Source organism: Rhinolophus sinicus, linkage group LG05, assembly GCF_036562045.2.
Source record: "Rhinolophus sinicus isolate RSC01 linkage group LG05, ASM3656204v1, whole genome shotgun sequence".
NCBI lineage: Eukaryota > Metazoa > Chordata > Mammalia > Chiroptera > Rhinolophidae > Rhinolophus > Rhinolophus sinicus.
In genome coordinates this window covers 169,407,655-169,427,217 of record NC_133755.1, presented here as the reverse complement: position 1 = coordinate 169,427,217, position 19,563 = coordinate 169,407,655, and the positions used below count along the sequence as shown (strand labels likewise).

The 19,563-nt window shown below is 33.9% G+C and overlaps 1 protein-coding gene across 5 annotated transcripts in view; it reads right to left on the bottom strand.

The window, feature by feature from the left end:
- Positions 1 to 617: 617 nt before the first annotated feature.
- The window catches only part of TAB2 (TGF-beta activated kinase 1 (MAP3K7) binding protein 2), a 77,313-nt gene continuing 58,367 nt past the window's right edge, over positions 618 to 19,563 (bottom strand). For 3 of the 5 annotated variants that reach the window (XM_019746944.2, XM_019746945.2, XM_074333695.1), the window contains 4 exons: positions 7,634 to 7,794; positions 7,331 to 7,424; positions 5,929 to 6,009; positions 618 to 2,670 (listed from right to left, as the gene is read on the bottom strand). In XM_019746944.2, coding sequence (XP_019602503.2) covers positions 2,528 to 2,670; positions 5,929 to 6,009; positions 7,331 to 7,424; positions 7,634 to 7,794 — 479 coding nt within the window. In that variant the 3' untranslated portion in view covers positions 618 to 2,527. The remainder of the gene's footprint in view (positions 2,671 to 5,928; positions 6,010 to 7,330; positions 7,425 to 7,633; positions 7,795 to 19,563) is intronic. The other 2 variants (XM_019746946.2, XM_074333696.1) reach the window with 2 other exon arrangements.

Below are 19,563 nucleotides of genomic sequence, written 5' to 3'. Positions count from 1 at the left end.
TACACGAATTCCTGAAAGATGGTCTCCAGACCGCCAACATGTTCAGGCCTCCTATTCCTTGGCAAATATTATTTTGTCCCACTAGGTTTAAAAGACCAAGCAAGGTTTTCTACAGTTATGTCATAAAGACATCAGTAAATGCTACTTTGCTCTTTGCAAGCTCAGAAAGACTGAGTCGTAGTTTTTTGAAAACTCTTTTAATATAAACGTTCTCTTCAAGAGAAGCATCACCATCTCAGCACCTACACATTACGTGAGGGAGCAAATATTAACTAAATGACTACTCAGGCTAAATGACCCAAGAAATCACGTTTTCAACAATGGGGTAAACTTTAAAAACCCAAAAAGGAAAGGAAAAGCTATAATAAACTATGAAAAAAGCAGAAACTATATTCATTTTTCTTGCTAGCTGAACATGGTTGCTTTCTTTCATCAGTTAAAAAGAAGCCTCAGGAAATTGATAGAAACAATCCCAGAAATGCAGCTGAATGCTGTGATGTCATGAGAAGACTCTAGAGAATGAGTTTTCTCTGGCTTCAATTAACTATCAAATGTTCTGCTGGGATATAAATTATCTCCTGTCCCACAAACTTTAAAAACAAGTCACAAAATCCACATTAGAATATAAGTTTTTTTAATTTTTATAAATAACTTATCTGTTACAAAGATAGTTTACCCAGCTAAATCACAAAACCATCAACTCAAGATATCCAAATTACGTTTTATTAATAAAACAAGTAAAAACTGATTTATCGATCTTCACATAGAACTGCAGATGAAGCTGAAAAACAAGGCCTATTTTTAAAGCAAAAGGCATCAAATGTATGGGCTTTGGGTCTACTGTCTAATCAACTAGGATTGTCATATTCTTCCCATATACACAATGCAGAGCCTGGAAGTCAAGGCTTTGACATTCATATAGATCACCGGTGATAATCTTGTTTATTTAAAAAATATCCAAACATTTACAGTGGGTGACAGTTTACATTATCTCCTATCTTTTGCTACATTTCAGCACTTCCCTTAGCCCCATTCTCAGCACTGATATATAATTTCATAATTCTTTTTAAATGCATACTGTTATTTCTTTTTCTTGATTTCATTTAGTTATATACATTCCTGATCATCTGAATATTTATTTTCCTTATAAAAATATATCATCAAAATAAAGAGATGCTTGAGGTTGCTTCAGTGTTCAAGTTTGCTTGTTTTTCTTTTTTCCAGCTTTTCTTCAGTTGTCCTAAATATGACTAGCCTTGTTTTATAAATACACATGATACTGCCACCACGTCAGGTTTAGAAACAAATTGCCCCAACAGTAAAGCATTTAAACTTCTCTCAAAAAGAAAAAAAAAAAAAGGGCTGTAGGTACTGCTGCTGCTGCTGGTTTTGAAACTGTACTTTCCCAATAGTAATCTCTTGTGAAAGTTCTGTGGGACACCAGGCAGATGAAGCAAGTTTAACCTTGTTGCTCTGTCAGTGGGTTAAAAATATCTTTTGTTTTAAGCTTCCCTTTGGAAGATAAAACACTGTGTTGTGTCACCCACCATTAAAGTCAGTATATAGTGTGACTTATAGACATAAGTCTTGTAATATTTTCTGCAATTCACTGCAGCATCTGTATGTCTTCACAGAACATCAGCACTCAATGAGGGCAAAGTACAGAATAAGTAAAGTTATTCTGTGCATAGTTTCATTTCATTAATGCTTTTTTATTTTAAGGCATTGCTTTTTTCAGGTAAGGCTTAAAAAGGGACATGATCGTGCTTAATCACTAAAGGAAAAAAGAAAATTAGTTAACAAAAGACTATTACACTATACATATAGAAATATAAGAAAATAATAAAGGAGAAAAGAAATCACTTAAAGCAGACTCGAGAAATCTGTACAGTAGGAAAAGCTTTGGGATATTTCACTGCATGTTTGTATAGACAATGCATGCTGCTTTCCTTTTCATCTTTAGACCCTAGATGCTGGCTTCAGAGTGGAGACGTTTTCAGGGAAGACAAAGATAAGGCCAGAGTACCACAGATTTGTGAAGTTCTTCCCCTATCCATTGGCACTATGTGGCAGCAAACAGTTTTTAAATAGTTACACCTTGTTCCTTTTCTTCATGTTTGTAGTGTTTCACCGAAAGCTTAAAAAAAAAAAAAAAAAAAGGCCATCATTCTATTCCTTCCTCCTGTCAAAATTCAGTAGTGACATGAGGGGAAAAAGGCACTGGGAACACCTAGGCATGAACAGCTTGAGAATTATCCACAATGGGCTACTGGTAACACTGTACATGGTTAGGCAGCGGGCAACCAAGTCTTTCAGCAGATTACCTTTCATGTGATGAATTTCAACTGCCCATGACATTACTGAGGTATTATTAGCTCTGTGGGCTGACACTGAACATTAGCACAACACCGCTTGTCACACCTTCAATCTGACAAAATCCTATGTAGCAGTGAAGCTTTTCCCCTGATGACAGACTAGTTTCTTGAACTTCAGATGTAATTTTATAGAAGATATAGGGCCTTTTGGCTCAGAAATGCCTTGGCATCTCACACTGTTCACAGCGGATTAAGGCTGGATGGTTCAAAAAAGTACAGGCAGTACAATTCCACTGAGCCCCCTCATCATCTTCTGTATCTTGAGTCTTTGGTGTTTTGATGGTGGACCTTTGATCTGCAAGGAAGCAAAAGAATTATTTTAGCAGCAAACATTGCAAAGTCATAAATTACTGGCATTTTTAAACACTGTTTGTATTGCACAGCATGAAGCCGCTTGGTAACCAAATGAAGCATCTAGCGGAAACTGACACACATGCTTGGTCCTCACCAACCTCTATCAAGCTGGTACTTCTCCCCTGGAGAATAGCAACAGGGAAAAAATGTAACCCCCTCAATTATCTCCTTAAGGGGGAAAAGAGCATCGTTTTCTCCAATTTATAGCAAGAGAAAAGGGAAATTAATTCATATGGTAACTGATAGCACAGAATCACATAATGTCACCTAAGATTGTGAAAAGGTGTCCTACTACAATGCAATACTGACAGTGAATTTACGTCTCATTATGTTTCATTTTCCACTGAAATAGTATTTATATTTGTTTTTTTACCAGGAATGGAAGTTTTTGTTAAGTGTTCTCTATCAGCTAAAAATGTAAGTTTTGAACAACACAAATAAAATATAAAGGTGAACTAATTTCTATAATCTTATTTAACTATATATCAATAACAGACCCTGGAGAAGCGAATCGTATAAAAAAATTACCATATTTTATTCTTAAATCAAGTTTGTTATGGAATAGTAGAAAGAACACTAGATTGAGGGTTGTGAAAATGCAGTTCTGCATCTGGCTCTGCTACTAACTCCTGATTTCTTTGCTGTGTGATCTTAAAAAAAAAAATCACATATCCTCTCGGTTTAATCTTTCTTACTTATAAAACAAAGTCGCTGCAGCTTTAAGAGGCCTATGTTCTAGCTCAAGGGTGTCCAAACTTTTTTCAACGTTTTTCACCAAGGGCCATATTCGGTAAAATACACAAACAGCCTGGCCACTCACTCGTATTGCCTCACCTGGTTTATTTAAGTAAACTAAATAGATTTTTGGAATTTGCTGCGGGCCAATTAACAATGGATTGTGGACCGCAGTTGGCCCGCGGGCCACAGTTTGGACACCCCTGCTCTACAGTGTTTGCATGAATAGAAGTATCTTAAATACAAGGGATAATTATACTCCTCCAAGGTTGTATCTAAAATGAAACTAATACATTTATGAAACTCTTTTTTGGGGGGGCTCCCATTATAAATTTAGAATTGTATTCCTACAAATTATTTTTGGGAAGTTTAAAGGTAAAAGAGCATGCCTTCTTGGATCTTTCCTGTCAAAGTTTATAATTTAATGATTTAAACTACTAAAACTATGTATATTAATTTGCAAATTACACCTACTACATTTAGTTACTGAGATGGTAACTAAATACCTTTTCTGCTATTTTGAAAAACAAACTATTGTATTTATTAGATGAAAATATAGGAAGTCTTTATAACAAATTTAAAATACTGATGTTTGGTATTCTGTACCCCTTTAGCAGCACCTTATTCACTGATTAGTCTTAAAGAACACTTGATTGCAAAATTCCTAACTTCAGACTCTGGTCACAATTTTTAAGCATCATCACAATTTTTGCCACATGCGTGAGCACCTTTAGAGTATTATTTATAATTTTCTTAAAACTGAATAATTTTAAAACAAATATCTAATTAAGGCTTAGCTAAGTAAAAATATTTGAAAAACCAAGGGTGTGACAATACTAGTTAGCATCCCCTAAAGCACATTAAAATAAATACAGTTAAAAAAAGTTTGACGTTTTACCATCTAAAATTATTTCACACTCTGTACTTGGGAAACATTACCTATATATATATATATTTTTTTAAATGAAAAACATCCAATGGTTTTCTTACATCTGTACAATCTCATTTGGTACTTAGAATTATGAATCTTTTTGTTAGTGGTATTTGGAAACTAAATCACCAGAATTGAAAAAAGAGGAAGTTACATTGGAAAAGATGATTTATAATTTCAGCTGTTTAAAAAAACTGCACTGTGAAGCAGATCTTATTTTAAGAAGTAACTAAATAATCCTCTATAAGTGAAACTAAGAACTCCCATTTTAGCTGTAAGGCAAAATGATTGACTTGCTGTTTCTCCAAAAATAGCCAGATACAAAGCTTCCATTTTTTGCAAAAAAGTTTTTAAGTAATGAACTTTTTTTTTAATTTTTTACCATGAAAAATTTCACATGTATACATAAAAGTAGAGAGGATAGTAACATAAACTCTCATGTACTTATCCTATTTCAGTAACTGTCAAGACCAATCTTATTTTATCTATATTCCACCTCTCCTATCCTCAACACATAAATACTGAATTATGTTGAAGCAAAATAGTAATCTTTTTATAAGAAAAATTCTCATGGTTGAAAGAGTAAAAAGGTTATATTGAGGCAACTCATTTGGAGTCTGAAATACCCACTTTGCTTATTTTAAGGAGCTAAAGTATGCCACCGTTTTCTTTATTCCTTTATTCAATTAATACCAAATAGCATCCAGTGTCCGAATACTCCTAATCTCACTTTTGCTCCTTTATCATAATAGTTCGTTACATTCCAGCTATGTTTAAAAACATTTAAATAAAAAAAATGAAGATACAGTTAGGCTTAAATTATACTTAAACAAAAATGAGTGAAGAGAACAGGATACTGAATGAGAATGTTAAAATTTTTGTAAACCAAAGAACCAGTAACACACTCAGCCTTTCTTGTGTCCATTTCTTTCTTTTTTTTCTATTAATAATTTTTATTTTTTCAAAATGGATTTTTTTTTTTTTTTTTTAGAGATGTTTTTTAATGCCTGGTATAAAAAACCCACACACATTATGACATTTCCTAGGTTGGAGTGTATAAAGTCTGTGAATATCAATGATGTAAAATGATATAGGTAATAATTTTCAAAAATCATTCATCTGGAATTCAGAGTATTGGATTATATAGAATTATGTATAAATTAAACAAGATAGGATACTAATGAAAAATAAACTTCCCTAAGGTATATTCCTCATCATTTGTCTAAAATCAAAAGTATACAAAATTTGCACCCAATGATTTGTTTTTTTTTTGGCCAAGACTTGCTATTTTGGGAGTATACAATGAATCTTAAGGACATCTATACTACTTTTTAAGAACTAAATACATTACACTTTTGCATCCTCCCCAATCCCCAGCATGTAAGTAAAAATAAACAAATATCTTCCTAATGAATCCATCCAACAATGCCAAAGTCTGAAGCACTTCTAGAGTGAAAGGTTGATAAAAATAAAATTTTCTAAAATCTCGCTTTTCAAAATGTAACAGTTTTCACACTTAATGGATACACTAACCTTTGGGTTTTGGTGGCACAGGACCTACAAATCCAATATTGTCATAAAAGTTATGAATAGCGCTGGGATTAAAATGTGGTCCTGAAATATATAAAAAATAAATATATCAATGTTTATATCTGAAAAATATTTAATTTTATTTTTTAAAAAAGCAATTATTTTATTTCTAAAGATAATCACAGAAATGCTTTTTTTTTTTACTTCTAATCTCAGGTTATATGTAAGGATTTCAAAGCAGCAGAGGTAGGTAGGTATAATACAATACTCATAATGGAGGTCTAAGTGGTAAATCGGGGAAGAAGTCAAATTAATTCCAATAAGACAGTAATATAATTAGAACCAGACTCCTGTTCTACGGGACAAATTAAAATAACTAAAAATTTAACAATTTAAAATATAATTTTAAATGATCAAACATGGATTTAAGCAACCAAATAGGTTGGCTTCCCAAGTAAGTATAAAAACCCTGCACTGATGTAATACAATGGTTCAGATTTCAAACAAAAGGAACAAGTTCAAGACTATATAATTTCTAGATCAGCCCTTTCTTTTTCTCTCCGAAGTTAAATTTATGGCATTTTCTATGAATGTTTCAAAATAAATAGGTTACTGATGTTTTAAAAAAATAAAATGAATCATCTTTCAGTTTAATGGACTCTGGCACAAACTCAAAAGTGTGATTAAGGATTTATTTTTCTGTTGGCTTCCTTCCCTTTCCTGTCTTTTCCATTTTATATATTTCTATTATTTCTCTAACTTCAGAATTAGGTTTAAGTTATAAATTTCCTTTTAATTGTCATTGGAATTAAATTGTAAACATTTTTTACTACAATAAGCGATGATTGCTTGTCAATTAATAGTTCAAGTGTAATAAACTATCATGGTTCTAAAAATGCATAAGCCATGTTTTTATTCTCTTTTCTATTTTTGTCAATTTAGATAGTGTTATTAGTGTTATTAGGGCTACCTTTTAAATTGTTTTTAAAAGCATAATTCTTGAAAGGTAAAAGGAAAAAAGGGAAATAAAAAAAGGGGTATGAGTATAATGTTTTAATCTTAATAAACATTACTTATTTAGAACACATTCTACTATTTGTAACACATTCTACTAATACTTTTGACAATACAGCCAGAGATACTAATCCTTATCTTCCCTTAACATATGACTAAAGCAGATTTGAAGGATATAAAATGTGTATCAAATTACTTCTCTACCAAATACTTCTGAGGGGAGGGGACTGAGGAGAGAGAAAAGAAAAACCCAGTAGTTCTTTAGTACTACCTGACTCCAAAATCAAATCTGAGAAAATAAGATTGTGATTGATAAGTATGTTTTCAGCCACAGGAAAAGAGTTGGTAAATTTATACAATGAATTTCAGCTGAGTATGCACTGAACTTTACCTCGGGCTTGAAAAAGATCAATTTCTTTGGTTAAGCAGTCAATGTCAATCTGGAGTTGTCTATTACAACTTCTCAAATGCTGCATTTCTTCGAGCTGAAAGATAATTCCATGTGAGAACGATCTACATTGAATTCTTGTGTCATTAATTAAGAAAGAGTAGCTTGGCACGGGAAGATAAGAACAGAAAAACAAGTATGAATTAAGAGCTTTTCTAGAAAACCAGATCAAGCTTTTATATTTATGACAGATTGCCTATTTTCATGGTCAAGCACAGAGGGCACAACAGTTATACAAAGACTTACTGAAGGTATTTGGGATATGGAATTCGATCTTTTCAGGCGCCTTCGAGTTAGATTATTTTCCATTTCGTTGACCTCAGATTTTAGTTTATCCAGCTTTTTCTTTTGAATCTCTAGTTCTCTTTGAAGTCGTTCCATTCTGGCCTTCTGGTGTACCAATAGAGCTGCAATAAGTATTAATAAACATGAGGACCCACTCATTTTAGTCAATTAACCTTTAAGCAGCTTTGGGAAAACAAAACAAGTAAGTATTTCTGTTATAATAGTTTGCCAAGAATCCCAAAGGTACATTGAAACAAATACTGTAAGTTTAAACACTTAAAATTTCAAAATTTTTTACTTGAAAATTATTTTAATTATCTAAGTGGACAAACGTCACTCACTTTTTTCTTTTTTTCTTTTTTTAGGGTTTGGATAAGCCCACTTTATGGCCAATGATGGCATTTTTAGCCCATTACTTTTTTAAAGGCTCTAGTCTAGTCAATTAACCTACTTACTAGTATTTAATTCACATCTGACCCACTGAAAAAATAAGCCCATCTACTCCAAAAAAGTCTGACATGTTTGGATTATGCACAAGGTATTCTAATAGGAACATTTCATAGCTATTTTAGAAGGGAATGTGGGTTAGGTCAAAGCCATTTTGATGTATGCAACAAATAAAACATTGGTTTTAATCCACATGAATGTTAACATTAAGTTGTTCAAATTGTAGAACAGAAACTATACCATTTAGAGAAATCAAATACATATATTTTCTTATATTCCAATTACATTTTATGAAAATATTTTCCTAAGATTTTTAAAGAAAGAAAATAAGCAATCAACCTTGTAGCATGAATGATGAACTGCTTGGGAAACTGATGAAGCCATAAGAATTGATGTATTTTCTTGTGGTCCTTTCCTGGACAATGTGAGTCTCACTTTTTAGGATTCTGGACTGAAAGTGAAGATACCTGAATCTATGGCTATAAAAAGGCAGCTAAGGATGATTCTACCATGAGAAAACAGGCAGATTTTGAAAAGTGCAATAAACAACCTTTAAAAATGAAAAATAGTGATTGAAATGGAAAAGTCAATTAGAGTAAGCAGATTAGATTAATGCTGAACAGTCATTTTCAACTAAACTCAACTTTCTATGAATCTAAAAAATAAGAAAAAGGCTATGGCATATTTAGGTACATCTAGGCCATTCAATCCAGTAGTACATTCTAGAACCATAATTAGGGTGTGGGATGGGGTAGGCTATTAGGCTTAAGTACTTCAAAATTAACTTTAAATAGTAGATAATTTTCCCCAACAAAAACCTAACACTAATATAATCCACAGATTTTCCCCTCTGTAATTTTCCTTATTTATTGGAAGAAATAAATACAAGGGCATTATGTTTCAACTTTAAAAAAGCATGGCTGATTCTGATAAACACTAAAATCCTGGGACCCTCTCTGCCAATTTAATATATATTCTGCAAACCCATGGAGGTGTTTCTGGAGGTACACATGTTCCTGGATGAAAACTTGCCATGTCTTTGCACATCATACCTACCTACCCAAGCTTGTTTGGTCAAGCCTGTATTAATTTGATTTGAACTGCAGAATTCTATCCCCCTACTACCAAAACATAAGAATCCTGCATTAGGGTTTATTTATTTTCCTAAAAGAAGATGGGGATGTGGGCTTTTAGTTTTGGAGTGGGACAATAACAGAAGAAAATATGAAGGCAGGAAGTGGGAATGAAGGGCAAGTTAAAGGAAAACTAGGAGTAATATACTTCTCTTCATTTTTAAACTGCAACCACCTACTAACATGTCTCAAATGGTATTAATTTGAAATTTGTTAAAATTATTATTTTATTTAAAAGTAGAATTTAAAATTAATGCTAGAGATTTTCTCCCAAAATTTTTTTTTGTGCTAAATATGTAAAAAAAATTTTAAACATATTTATTTAGTGGTTTTAATGACTAAATGATGGTTCATGTTCATGCTGAAATTAGAAAACATGATCCACTTTTGTGATACGGAGAAAGAATGAGAACAGTTTCTTGAGACATTGAAATCTAATTTATACCACACTTGAGTGATCACAATTTATACCATAAGGGCAGAGAGAGACCTCAGGATGAGAAATTATTATAACAATTAGCCCCAGGCTGGTTATTTCCTTGGGGTGCCTGGCAGAAGCAAATGCAAACTGCCCTGGCAACCCATTTCCACTACCAGTAAGCAACTACTATGAAATACACAAAGGAAAAATCCTCAATGAAGAAAAGTTCTCAATATAAAAAATATGACCAAATAAGAAAATGATATAACCTTGAGAATCAATGGCCCAAAAAGAGACACCCCCAAACTGAAAGATTACATAATAGTCTCAAAGAAGCTATGGAAAAGTCTGTTTAAGATGGTAATAGTGATAAAAGAAGAAACAAAAATAAAGCAAAGAAATAACAGGACAGATTTGCAAAAGTACCATAAACAACTTCTTGAAATGAAAAATAGTTACTGGAATGAAAAAGTCATATAGATTAAACAGTAGATTGGAGTGTGTCAAAGACACAGTTTAGTGACCTGGAAGATAGAGCTAAGATTATTACCCAAAATACACAGAGATAAAGTGATAGAAAACATGAAAGAGGGGGTAAAAGATCTCACATAAATTTAAAAAGGAGTTCTAGAAAAAGACAACAGAGAATGGAGAAGAGGCAAAATTGGAAGAGATTCTTGCTGAAAATCTTCCAAAATTGAAGTAAAGAAATAATAGATTCCAGAAGATAAGGGAGTGATTTGTTCACCTAACTAAATTATCAGCGTATGGATGAACAAAGACATTTATAGATAAAGTTTGGGGGAATTTACCAACCACAGACTGCTGCTGAAAGAACTACTAAAGAGGTTTTTTGATAAGGAAATTAATACAAAAGGAATAAGATGAACAAATCTAAAAAAGTTCTAGTTATAAACAAAGGAAAAAGACCATGGCAGTGGGTGGGAGGCACGGATTGTCTAAAACAAAGGAAAACTAAAATATTAGAAAAGAATCACAAGAAATTGGAAGTATGAAGCGCAGAGGACAACCATTCTAAGGTTTTGAAAGTGTTTAGGAAGCATACTTGCAAATGTTGCTAAACCAAATATACACGTTAAAGATTTGGGGATCACTACTAGAGAATGCTAAATGGAATGTAGTTTCTAAATTAAAAGACAGAACAAATGGAAAATCAGTAAAATGTGATTAAACTTAAATGAAAAAAAGGAAGAAAAAAAGGGAAGAATTGGACAACAAAAAATGACAGGAATAATTCCAAATATATCAGTAATCACAGTAACTACAATCTAATTAATCTGTTAAGATATTAATACAATACATCAGACTAGATTTTAAAAATTCAGCTATATGCTGTTTATAAGAAACACACTTAAAACGTAATTCACTGATCCATTCTTTAATATTAAGAGCCTACTACGCGTTAGGCACTGTTGCAGGCACTTGGGAAATCAATGAACAAAACAGGTTAAAGCTCCCTGCCCTGCCAGAGCTTATATTACAAAGGTGGAGGCTGGGAGTGGTGTAAGAACAAGACTCTAAACAAGGGGTCAGCAAACTATCAGCTATGAGCCAAATGTGACCCACTGCCTGTTTGTGAATGAAGTTATACTGGAATACAGCCATACTCACTTGTTTACTTATTGTTTATAGCTGGTTTTGTGTTATGACAGCAGAGTTGAATAGTTGTGATAGAAACCACATGGCTTGCAAAATCCTACATAATTTACTGTCTATCTGGCCCTGTACCAGATCATGTGGAGACTTGTTGACCATCTCAAGGACTCTGAGTACATGGCGACCCATCACAGCACAGAAAAGGTCAAAGTAAAAGGACTAAAGTAAAACATATATTTTGCACTTTAGGTACCACTCTAAGAGACACATAGTAAGAGCAGCCCAATTGCTGGAGATACTTGAAGACTGTGGGGCACCAAAGGCAACAACAAAACCCAACCCTGCTCCATTCCTGATTGAATCGACTGAACACTGCACAGTACTGACCTGACAGAAAAAGAGGTGTTCTCGTTTCTGGGTGTAAATACTATTTATCTCAGTCTCTTCTTTCCCCCCCACACAATATTGGGCATTCAATAAGAAATTATGAGATACACAGGAAATCAAGAGAAATCTGTAACTTATCATCAACAGAGAAGGCCATCAATAGAACCATACCCAAAGGTGACCCAGATGTGGCAACTACCTGACATGGAATTTAAAATCATGTAATGATGATTGATATGTTAAAAAATCTAGTTAAAAAAGTGGACAATATGCAGGAACTGATGGGTAATTTGAGAAGAGATGGAAATTATAAAAAAAAGTCAAGTGCTAGAAATAAAATATTGCATCAGAGATCAAAATTTCTTCAACAGGCTTCCTAGCACAGTGGACGCAGAAGAATCAGCGAACGTGAGGATAGAAATCACCCAAATTGAACACAAAGAAAACAACGTGAAAAAAAGACAAAGCATCCAAGAAGTGTGGGACAATATCCAACGGTCTAATACATGTCATTGATAAAGAGGAGAAAAACAAGGTAGAAGAAATACTTCAGGAGATAATAGCCAAATATTTTCCAAAATGAATGAAAGACAATAAACCACAGATCCAAGAAGCCCAGAGAACTCCAAGTGGTATCAAAAGAAAACAAAACCTAGACACGTCGTAGTCAAACTGATGAAAACAAAAGATATGGAGAAAATCTGGAAGGCAGCTAGAAAAAATTTGAAATTTGTATACCAGGCAAATACAATACTGAAATAAAGCCAGTGTAGCAATATTAATATCAGAAAAAAAATGGACATCAGGGTAAAATATGTTATGAGAGATAGAAGTTCTTTACTTAATGATAAAAGGAAAAAAAATGCTAGCATACAATTCTCATTCTGTGTGGAAAACCGTAAAAGAATATTCTAATTTATTTTCCAAGTAATGCACATCTCAATCTCAGCACATACATTCCAGGACTGGTTTGAACATTCTCCCAGTCACAGGTAGTTTCCTTAGTAATCCTCAATACTGTATTTCTTAATGTTCCTATCAAAAGAGGAAAGTAAACCAGAGTTGAGAGCTACACAGATGGCCAGTATTAGTGGGAGGTAACGTTTGGCAACAGGCAGAAATCTGATTCAAAAAAGACTTAGGAGAAATGAAGGAGCCACAGTTGCTGAAGGTATTGTTGTAGGGATGTTTTGAAGTTAAAGAGTAAATTCTTAAAAATGTTTCTGAAACAAAAAAGATTACATCCTTGGAAATTTGCAGAAAAAAGGAGTTTTTGCAATAGCAAAACTTGCCTTTGGGAGTAAAGGCAAGCTACCTTAGACTGAAGCCCTAAAGCAAATTATTGTGAATCCACTGTCTTAGAATTTATGTAAGACCTAGTTCTTTCTCATGAAAACAAAATCTTAGAGTTATAATGACTATATTACTTAGAAATGACAAGCCTAGTTTGTAGACTATTCAGGATCTCTTAAGTATGTCTGTTAATTATAAACAAGCTAAAAATGCTCTGAATATCACAGGAAAGAGATATGATCTCTGTTTCTCAGCAATGCTTTCTTCTGCGTGCCTGGGTTTTTATGTGTGTAGTTCACTTTTCATTTGTGGTTTGGGATTTTTAGATAGGAATCTGAGAAAAATGAATTGCAAAGAAAATAGTGTCAAGATGAATTTCTAAAAATCACTGAAAATTCAGCTAAAACTCAACTCTTTTTCTCTAGTTGTGGTTTTTGTCTGCAATTTTAACTTCACTGTTCAAAGTATTACACAATACATATCCATTAAGAAATAACTTTTTTAGACTCATAATGAAGAATAATTATAGTGTTTGTTTATAAAAACAATTCTGCTCTGATCAGCCTCCACTAAATGAAAAAGGGTTGGGTATTCACTGGGAAGAAAGAAACATGACAATTTTATTTCCAGGTTCTCAAAGAAGGGGATAACTTGGAAAGAGAGTCAGGGAGGCTTACAAAAATGACAGCTGCAGTTGAGGAGTGAGGCTAGAAAATTCCACCTCTGTTATGGGAAATGACGGTGAACAGGGATTTAAGGAATCCCTTAACCTGGCTTTTGGGGTTGCTTCTATCCTTTGGCATATGAAGAAACTGTTATAAACAAAATCATACCAATAACATTTACAGATGAATTAAGTTCATGCACACACAGTAATATGTACTTATGAAGAAGGGGTGATTTGTATGGACTCTAGTGGGTAAGCTGAAGGAAAAATTCTGTTCCTGTTATTTACATATAGACTAATATGGATTTAAAAAGCCAAGCTATGAAGAATCAATTATGTTAGCTAGGACTTTCATTTAAAGATGGTTGACTAAGCATTGTATTTATATATATTATATTCTTCTGCCTCCTAAAACGACAGAGGAATAAAACTGGTACAATCCAACAATGATACAACAGGAAGAAGGCATTAATGGTCAAAGAGATTTCAGCAAGTTTCTGGAAGACTGAAAACAGATGAATGGCATAGACTAATGAAAGAGGGTAAGAAAGCTACAGTTTCATAGGCGAGGAGGGCACTGCAGACAAAGAGGCAGAACTTGCCCTTCAGAAACCTAAAGAGGCTTCCAGACTTTGGCGAATGCAGGTAACACCAGGAGGTAGAAGTGAGGAACGATCCGGAATAGAAGCTTAATTGGATGTCTGTTTATGAAACAGTCAACAATTCCCCATCCTATAGAAGGGCAAGAAACTAACTGTATGTTTATTTGTAAGATCCCCCGAACATACATTTCTCATGCTGATCCTTACATACTAAGAACGCAAGGTGGTCAAGGTGGAGTGTTCTCTTGTAGCAGCTGGTTCCTGACTTATTCATCACAAAGCAAAGTCTGTCAAGTGACAAATCTCACTTTCTTACACAGGGCTTTCAGTTAGCCTTCATAGTCCTTCATTCTGAAATATGAACCAATAGTCAAGGATCACAACATATCTGAGGAACATCTGACAAGAGAAAGACCCATAAAACAACAAGCTGCTATGGAAAAAGACCCAGAGAACTAGTTTTTAGAAATTAAGCATCACTGCTGAAATGAAAATTTCATATATGGGCCGGGACAAAAATTAATTGTAGAATGGAAAGACAAGGCTGTTGAATATACTGAAGATATGACAATAAATAAAAAGTTGGTCGAGGATGTTAAATAACTGAACAAGAGAAGTTCTAGAAGGAGACAATGGAGAAACTAGGAATCAGAATGGGATTTCCATGGCTGAAGACAGACACTACAAGCCTTTAAACTAAAGTGGCCTAACAATGTGGAACAAGGATATTGGGGGAAAAAAAAAAAAAAAAGCCCTACACTTAAGACACACCAATGTCTATACATAGAAGCAATGTATATAATATATATAGAACATAAAAATGCATGTATACAAACATGTACACCTTGAAAAACTGAAAATATCCAATTATATACAAATAAACAAACCATAGTAAGGGCTGGGTAAAGACTGTGCAGCAGTTTCATTTGTGATATTTGCACTGGACAACTATTTTAAAAGCTTACATATTATTACTTGGTATTTATAAATCATTATCACACTAAAGATAAGTTCTTTTCATTTACCACTTGGAAAAATTCAGCACTTTAGATTTTTCATTATCAAGTACCTCTCTCAATCAAACCTCAAGTTCCTTGGGAAAACACTGAATTCAATTTTGTACCATTTGGTCTTCAGTATTAAAACTTGAAAATTGTAGGCACTTGATAAATACCTATTAAATGTAAATTATTGACAATAGTTTGACTTTTAATGGATAGTAGAGTAAAATTCTAAGTCCAAGAAATAGAAATACTGATAAAACAAAGTTGAGACTTCAAGTCTTCAATGTTTAGCTCTAATATTTCACTTAGTCAGATTTAATATGTTTTAAAATATGGCAAGACTTAAGTTGCTGATATTACCGAAAGGTGGCTTTTACAGATGATAGCTCTAACAAAGAAATAAAATAAGTGATGTATTTAACTGAGTTCTTTAGTTTTTTAAACTTACCTATCTACTTTGTCCTCTTACACAAATGAAAACGGAAGAATAAAGGTAGAAAAAACATTTTTATTACCTTTTAAATTCTTTCAGTCAAAATTAAAATTTAATGGATAAAGCTAATTATAGCATGCAGCTCCCTCTTGTGGTTGTTAAAATAACTATTAGTTAATTTAAAAACTAGGGCTTTTAAGCACTTCAATAAATATACTATATGTTTTATACAGAAATTTCAGGAAGTTTAGTTTTCACCAACTTTTGTCAGGTTCCGATGAACAATAAAGACAATTTCTTACTCAACTTTATTTGTAATCAGAAAAACACACCTGAAGTTCTAAATGGTGTAAGCTTTACTAATTTTAGGCATTCTATAACGTAAATAATATCTTTCTCCAGAAGTTAAAAATAGATAAGAAAATGGAAAGAGAGTATTAAAAAAATTTGCCATTGGAATTTTAGTTTTTGTCTGTCGTGACAATTTTATATGCCCAAGTCAGGTACATGCCTAAGTCACTGTACCTAAGAAGGTACAATGCCAACTTCTAAAATAAATCAAGATTTTTCTAGACGGTAACTGCTGACATCAAGGATATCTGTTTTATACACCACTGTGTAATTACAGTCACTTATTTGGTGATTGAGTCACAAAAGATTTAGACATGGCAATTACTCTTTAAAAAATGCATCCTGATATTTTACCTATTTTTTTTTTAGGTCAGTTTGAAAAAAAAAAATCTTGCAACAGTGTTGCAAATGGGCCTGCAATTTGCACAACAAATATAACAAGAAAACCGAGGAATGATGCTTAACCTCTGTAATTATTTTTAAGAAATTTAAATTGCTTATTCATTAGTAGTAATAATAGATGGAGCCTCTGCTTGGTACCCCTTTATTGGCATTTGTTTGTATATAAGAAGCTGCATGCAATCTTACAGCTTTAAGATATAGACATTGTCTACAACTTCTGTTTTGAGAGAAAAAACTGGGGCCTAGAGATACCACAGGAGCCTCAAAGAAATACAACTGGATGAACCATTATTGGAACTGGGGATGTTCATAGCTTAGAAAGATTTATACTTTAAAAGGGAATATGGTAGCTATTTTCAAGTTTATGAAGGGATGACATATGAAAAAGAAATGAGGCCAGTTCAGTATGGTTTTCAAGGCGTATCACTATAACTAAAGAGAAGATATACACAAGATTTCTATTCTTTTTTTGTCAAACTCTTGGAATGGAAAAGAGCTTTCTAAACAAGACATAAAACCCAGAAACCAGAAGGAAAAAAGATTAATACGTATGAATACATAAAAGTAAAAAAAAAAATTATAAAACAAAAGAATTTATTGACCAAGTTAAAATAACGTATTAGAAAAAACAGACTAGACATTCTACAAAAACAGGTAAGTTCACAAAATAAGAAACATAAATGGCTTAAAAATACTTGAAAAGATGCTCAACCTCATTCACATTTAAAGAGGTATATTTTCAAAAACCAAAACAAGACATTTTTACCTACCAGACTGACAAAGATGTATGTTTTTCTAATCACCTACACAGTGATGGGTGGGGAAGGGATGGAGGAAAAGAATCTTCTTAAAAATGTTGCCAAAACTGTTCTCTATTTATAAATATGGGGGAGAAATATTGTACCAGTTTATACTCTGGTAGAAGAATTTCTTCAGGTAGAGTCAAAATTAAAACTGGCACCATGCACTGTGCTAGTCATCAGTGTTCTCTCCAAGTATTTCTGGCTCTGCCTTCCAGGGACAGCAGTCCCCCATTTATCCAGTTTTGCTTTCCGTGGTTTTACTTACCCTCGGTCAACCGTGGCCTGAAAATATTCAATGGAAAATTCCAGAAGTAAACAATTCATAAATTTTAAATTGCCCGCCGTTCTGAGCAGTGCGATGGAATCTAACACCGCTGCACTCAGGAAGTAACCATCCCCTCGTCCAGCGTGTCCACGCAGCACCGGCTCCCTGCCCTTCGGTTCCTGAGTAGACCTCTCGGTTGTCCTGTATCTCAGTGCTTGTGGTCAAGTAGCCTTCATTTTACTTACTAATCGTCCCACAGTGAAAGAGTGGTGATATAGCAATTTGGAAAGAGAAGTTGTCAAGTGCTTCCTTTAAGTGAAAGGTGACATTTCTTGACTTAATAAGGAAAGAGAAAATGTGTGCTGAGGCAGCTAAGTTCTATGGTAAGAATGACTCTTCTATGAAATTGTGAAGAACGAAAAAGAAATTCGTGCATGTTTTTCTGTCATACCTCAAACTGCAAAAGTTATGGCCCCAGTGTGTGATAAGTGCTTAGTTAAGATGAACAGGCAGTAAATTTGTGGGTGGAAAACATGAATAGAAACGTGTTCCAACTGATGGCAATGTGATGTGCCAGAAAGCACTGAGTTTATACAAAGACTTCAGCAAGGGACCCCTGAAATGGGTGACACCAAGCCATTTACTGCAAGTAAGGAATGGTTACACAGATGCAGGAATGGGTTTGGATTGAAAAATATAAAAATTACTGGAGAGCGAGTGAACAAGAGAGACCATATTTACACAACTTTTATTACAGCATATATTGTTATAATTATTCATTGTATTGTTAATTGTATTGTGCCTAATTTATAAATTAAACTTTGTCACAGATATGTATGCATAGGAAAAAATATAGTATATACAAAGTTCAGTACTATCTGTGGTTTCAGGCATTCACTGGAGGCCTTGTATCCCCCCACATATAAGAGGGGACTACTGTACATACCGTGTTTCCCTGAAAATGTGACAGGGTCTTATGTTAATTTTTATCCAAAAGACGCATTAGGGCTTATGTTCAGGAATGTCATCCTGAAAAATCATGCTAGGGCTTGTTTTTCGGTTAGGTCTTATTTTCAGGGAAACACGGTAGTAGAACTGAGCCTCACCATTCTTTCTGAATTACCCTGTTTCCCCCAAAATAAGACCTAGCTGGACGCAATATAAGACCAATTCTTATATTAGTTTTTGCTCCAAAAGACGCATTAGAGTCGACTGTCCGGCTAGGTCTTATTTTCGAGGAAACACGCACGGTAGGCATGGCTAAGTGACTTGTCTCAGCTAAAGGGTAACATGCTTGGGGCAGAAGCTTAAGGAGTCAGTGCTGATTTGCTGTATTTCCTTTGTCTTGCCTCAACAATCCTGGAAACATAGAGATTGAGCTTCCCTCATCCTGGGTCCCTGAGTGAGGATGATGTAGAACAGAGCCCACCAGCTAATCTATAACGGCAAGTGAGCTAGAAATAACCTTTGTTGTTTTAAAGACACAGTTTGTCACTGCAGCATAACCAAGCCTAAACGATACATCGATCAAAATTAAAAATATACATATCCTGTGACAGAGCAATTCCATTCCTAGTAATCATTTGCCAACATACTTGGACATGGGCACAAATACGTATATACAGAATTTTTCTGCAGCAGTTTGTAAAAATAAGACTTTCAGATCTATCACAAAAGGATGGGCTAGAGCAGGGGTGTCCAAACTTTTTTTCAACGTTTTTCACCAAGGGCCATATGCGGTAAAATACACAAACAGCCGGGCCACTCACTCGAGGTGAAGTACATATTGCCTCACCTGGTTTATTTAAGTAAACTAAATATATTTTTGGAATTTGCTGCGGACCAATTAACAATGGATCGTGGGCCGCAGTTGACCCTGCGGGCCGCAGTTTGGACACCGCTGGGCTAGAGATTATAGTACAAAATACTATGAGGACTTTTACAAAAGCAGATCTATACTTGCTGACCTGAAATACTCAGAAAGACAAAAAAAATGATAAAGATGAAGAACAAAATACTATGTAACATTTGTATAGAGATGTAAATATCTTTATGTATTATGTATA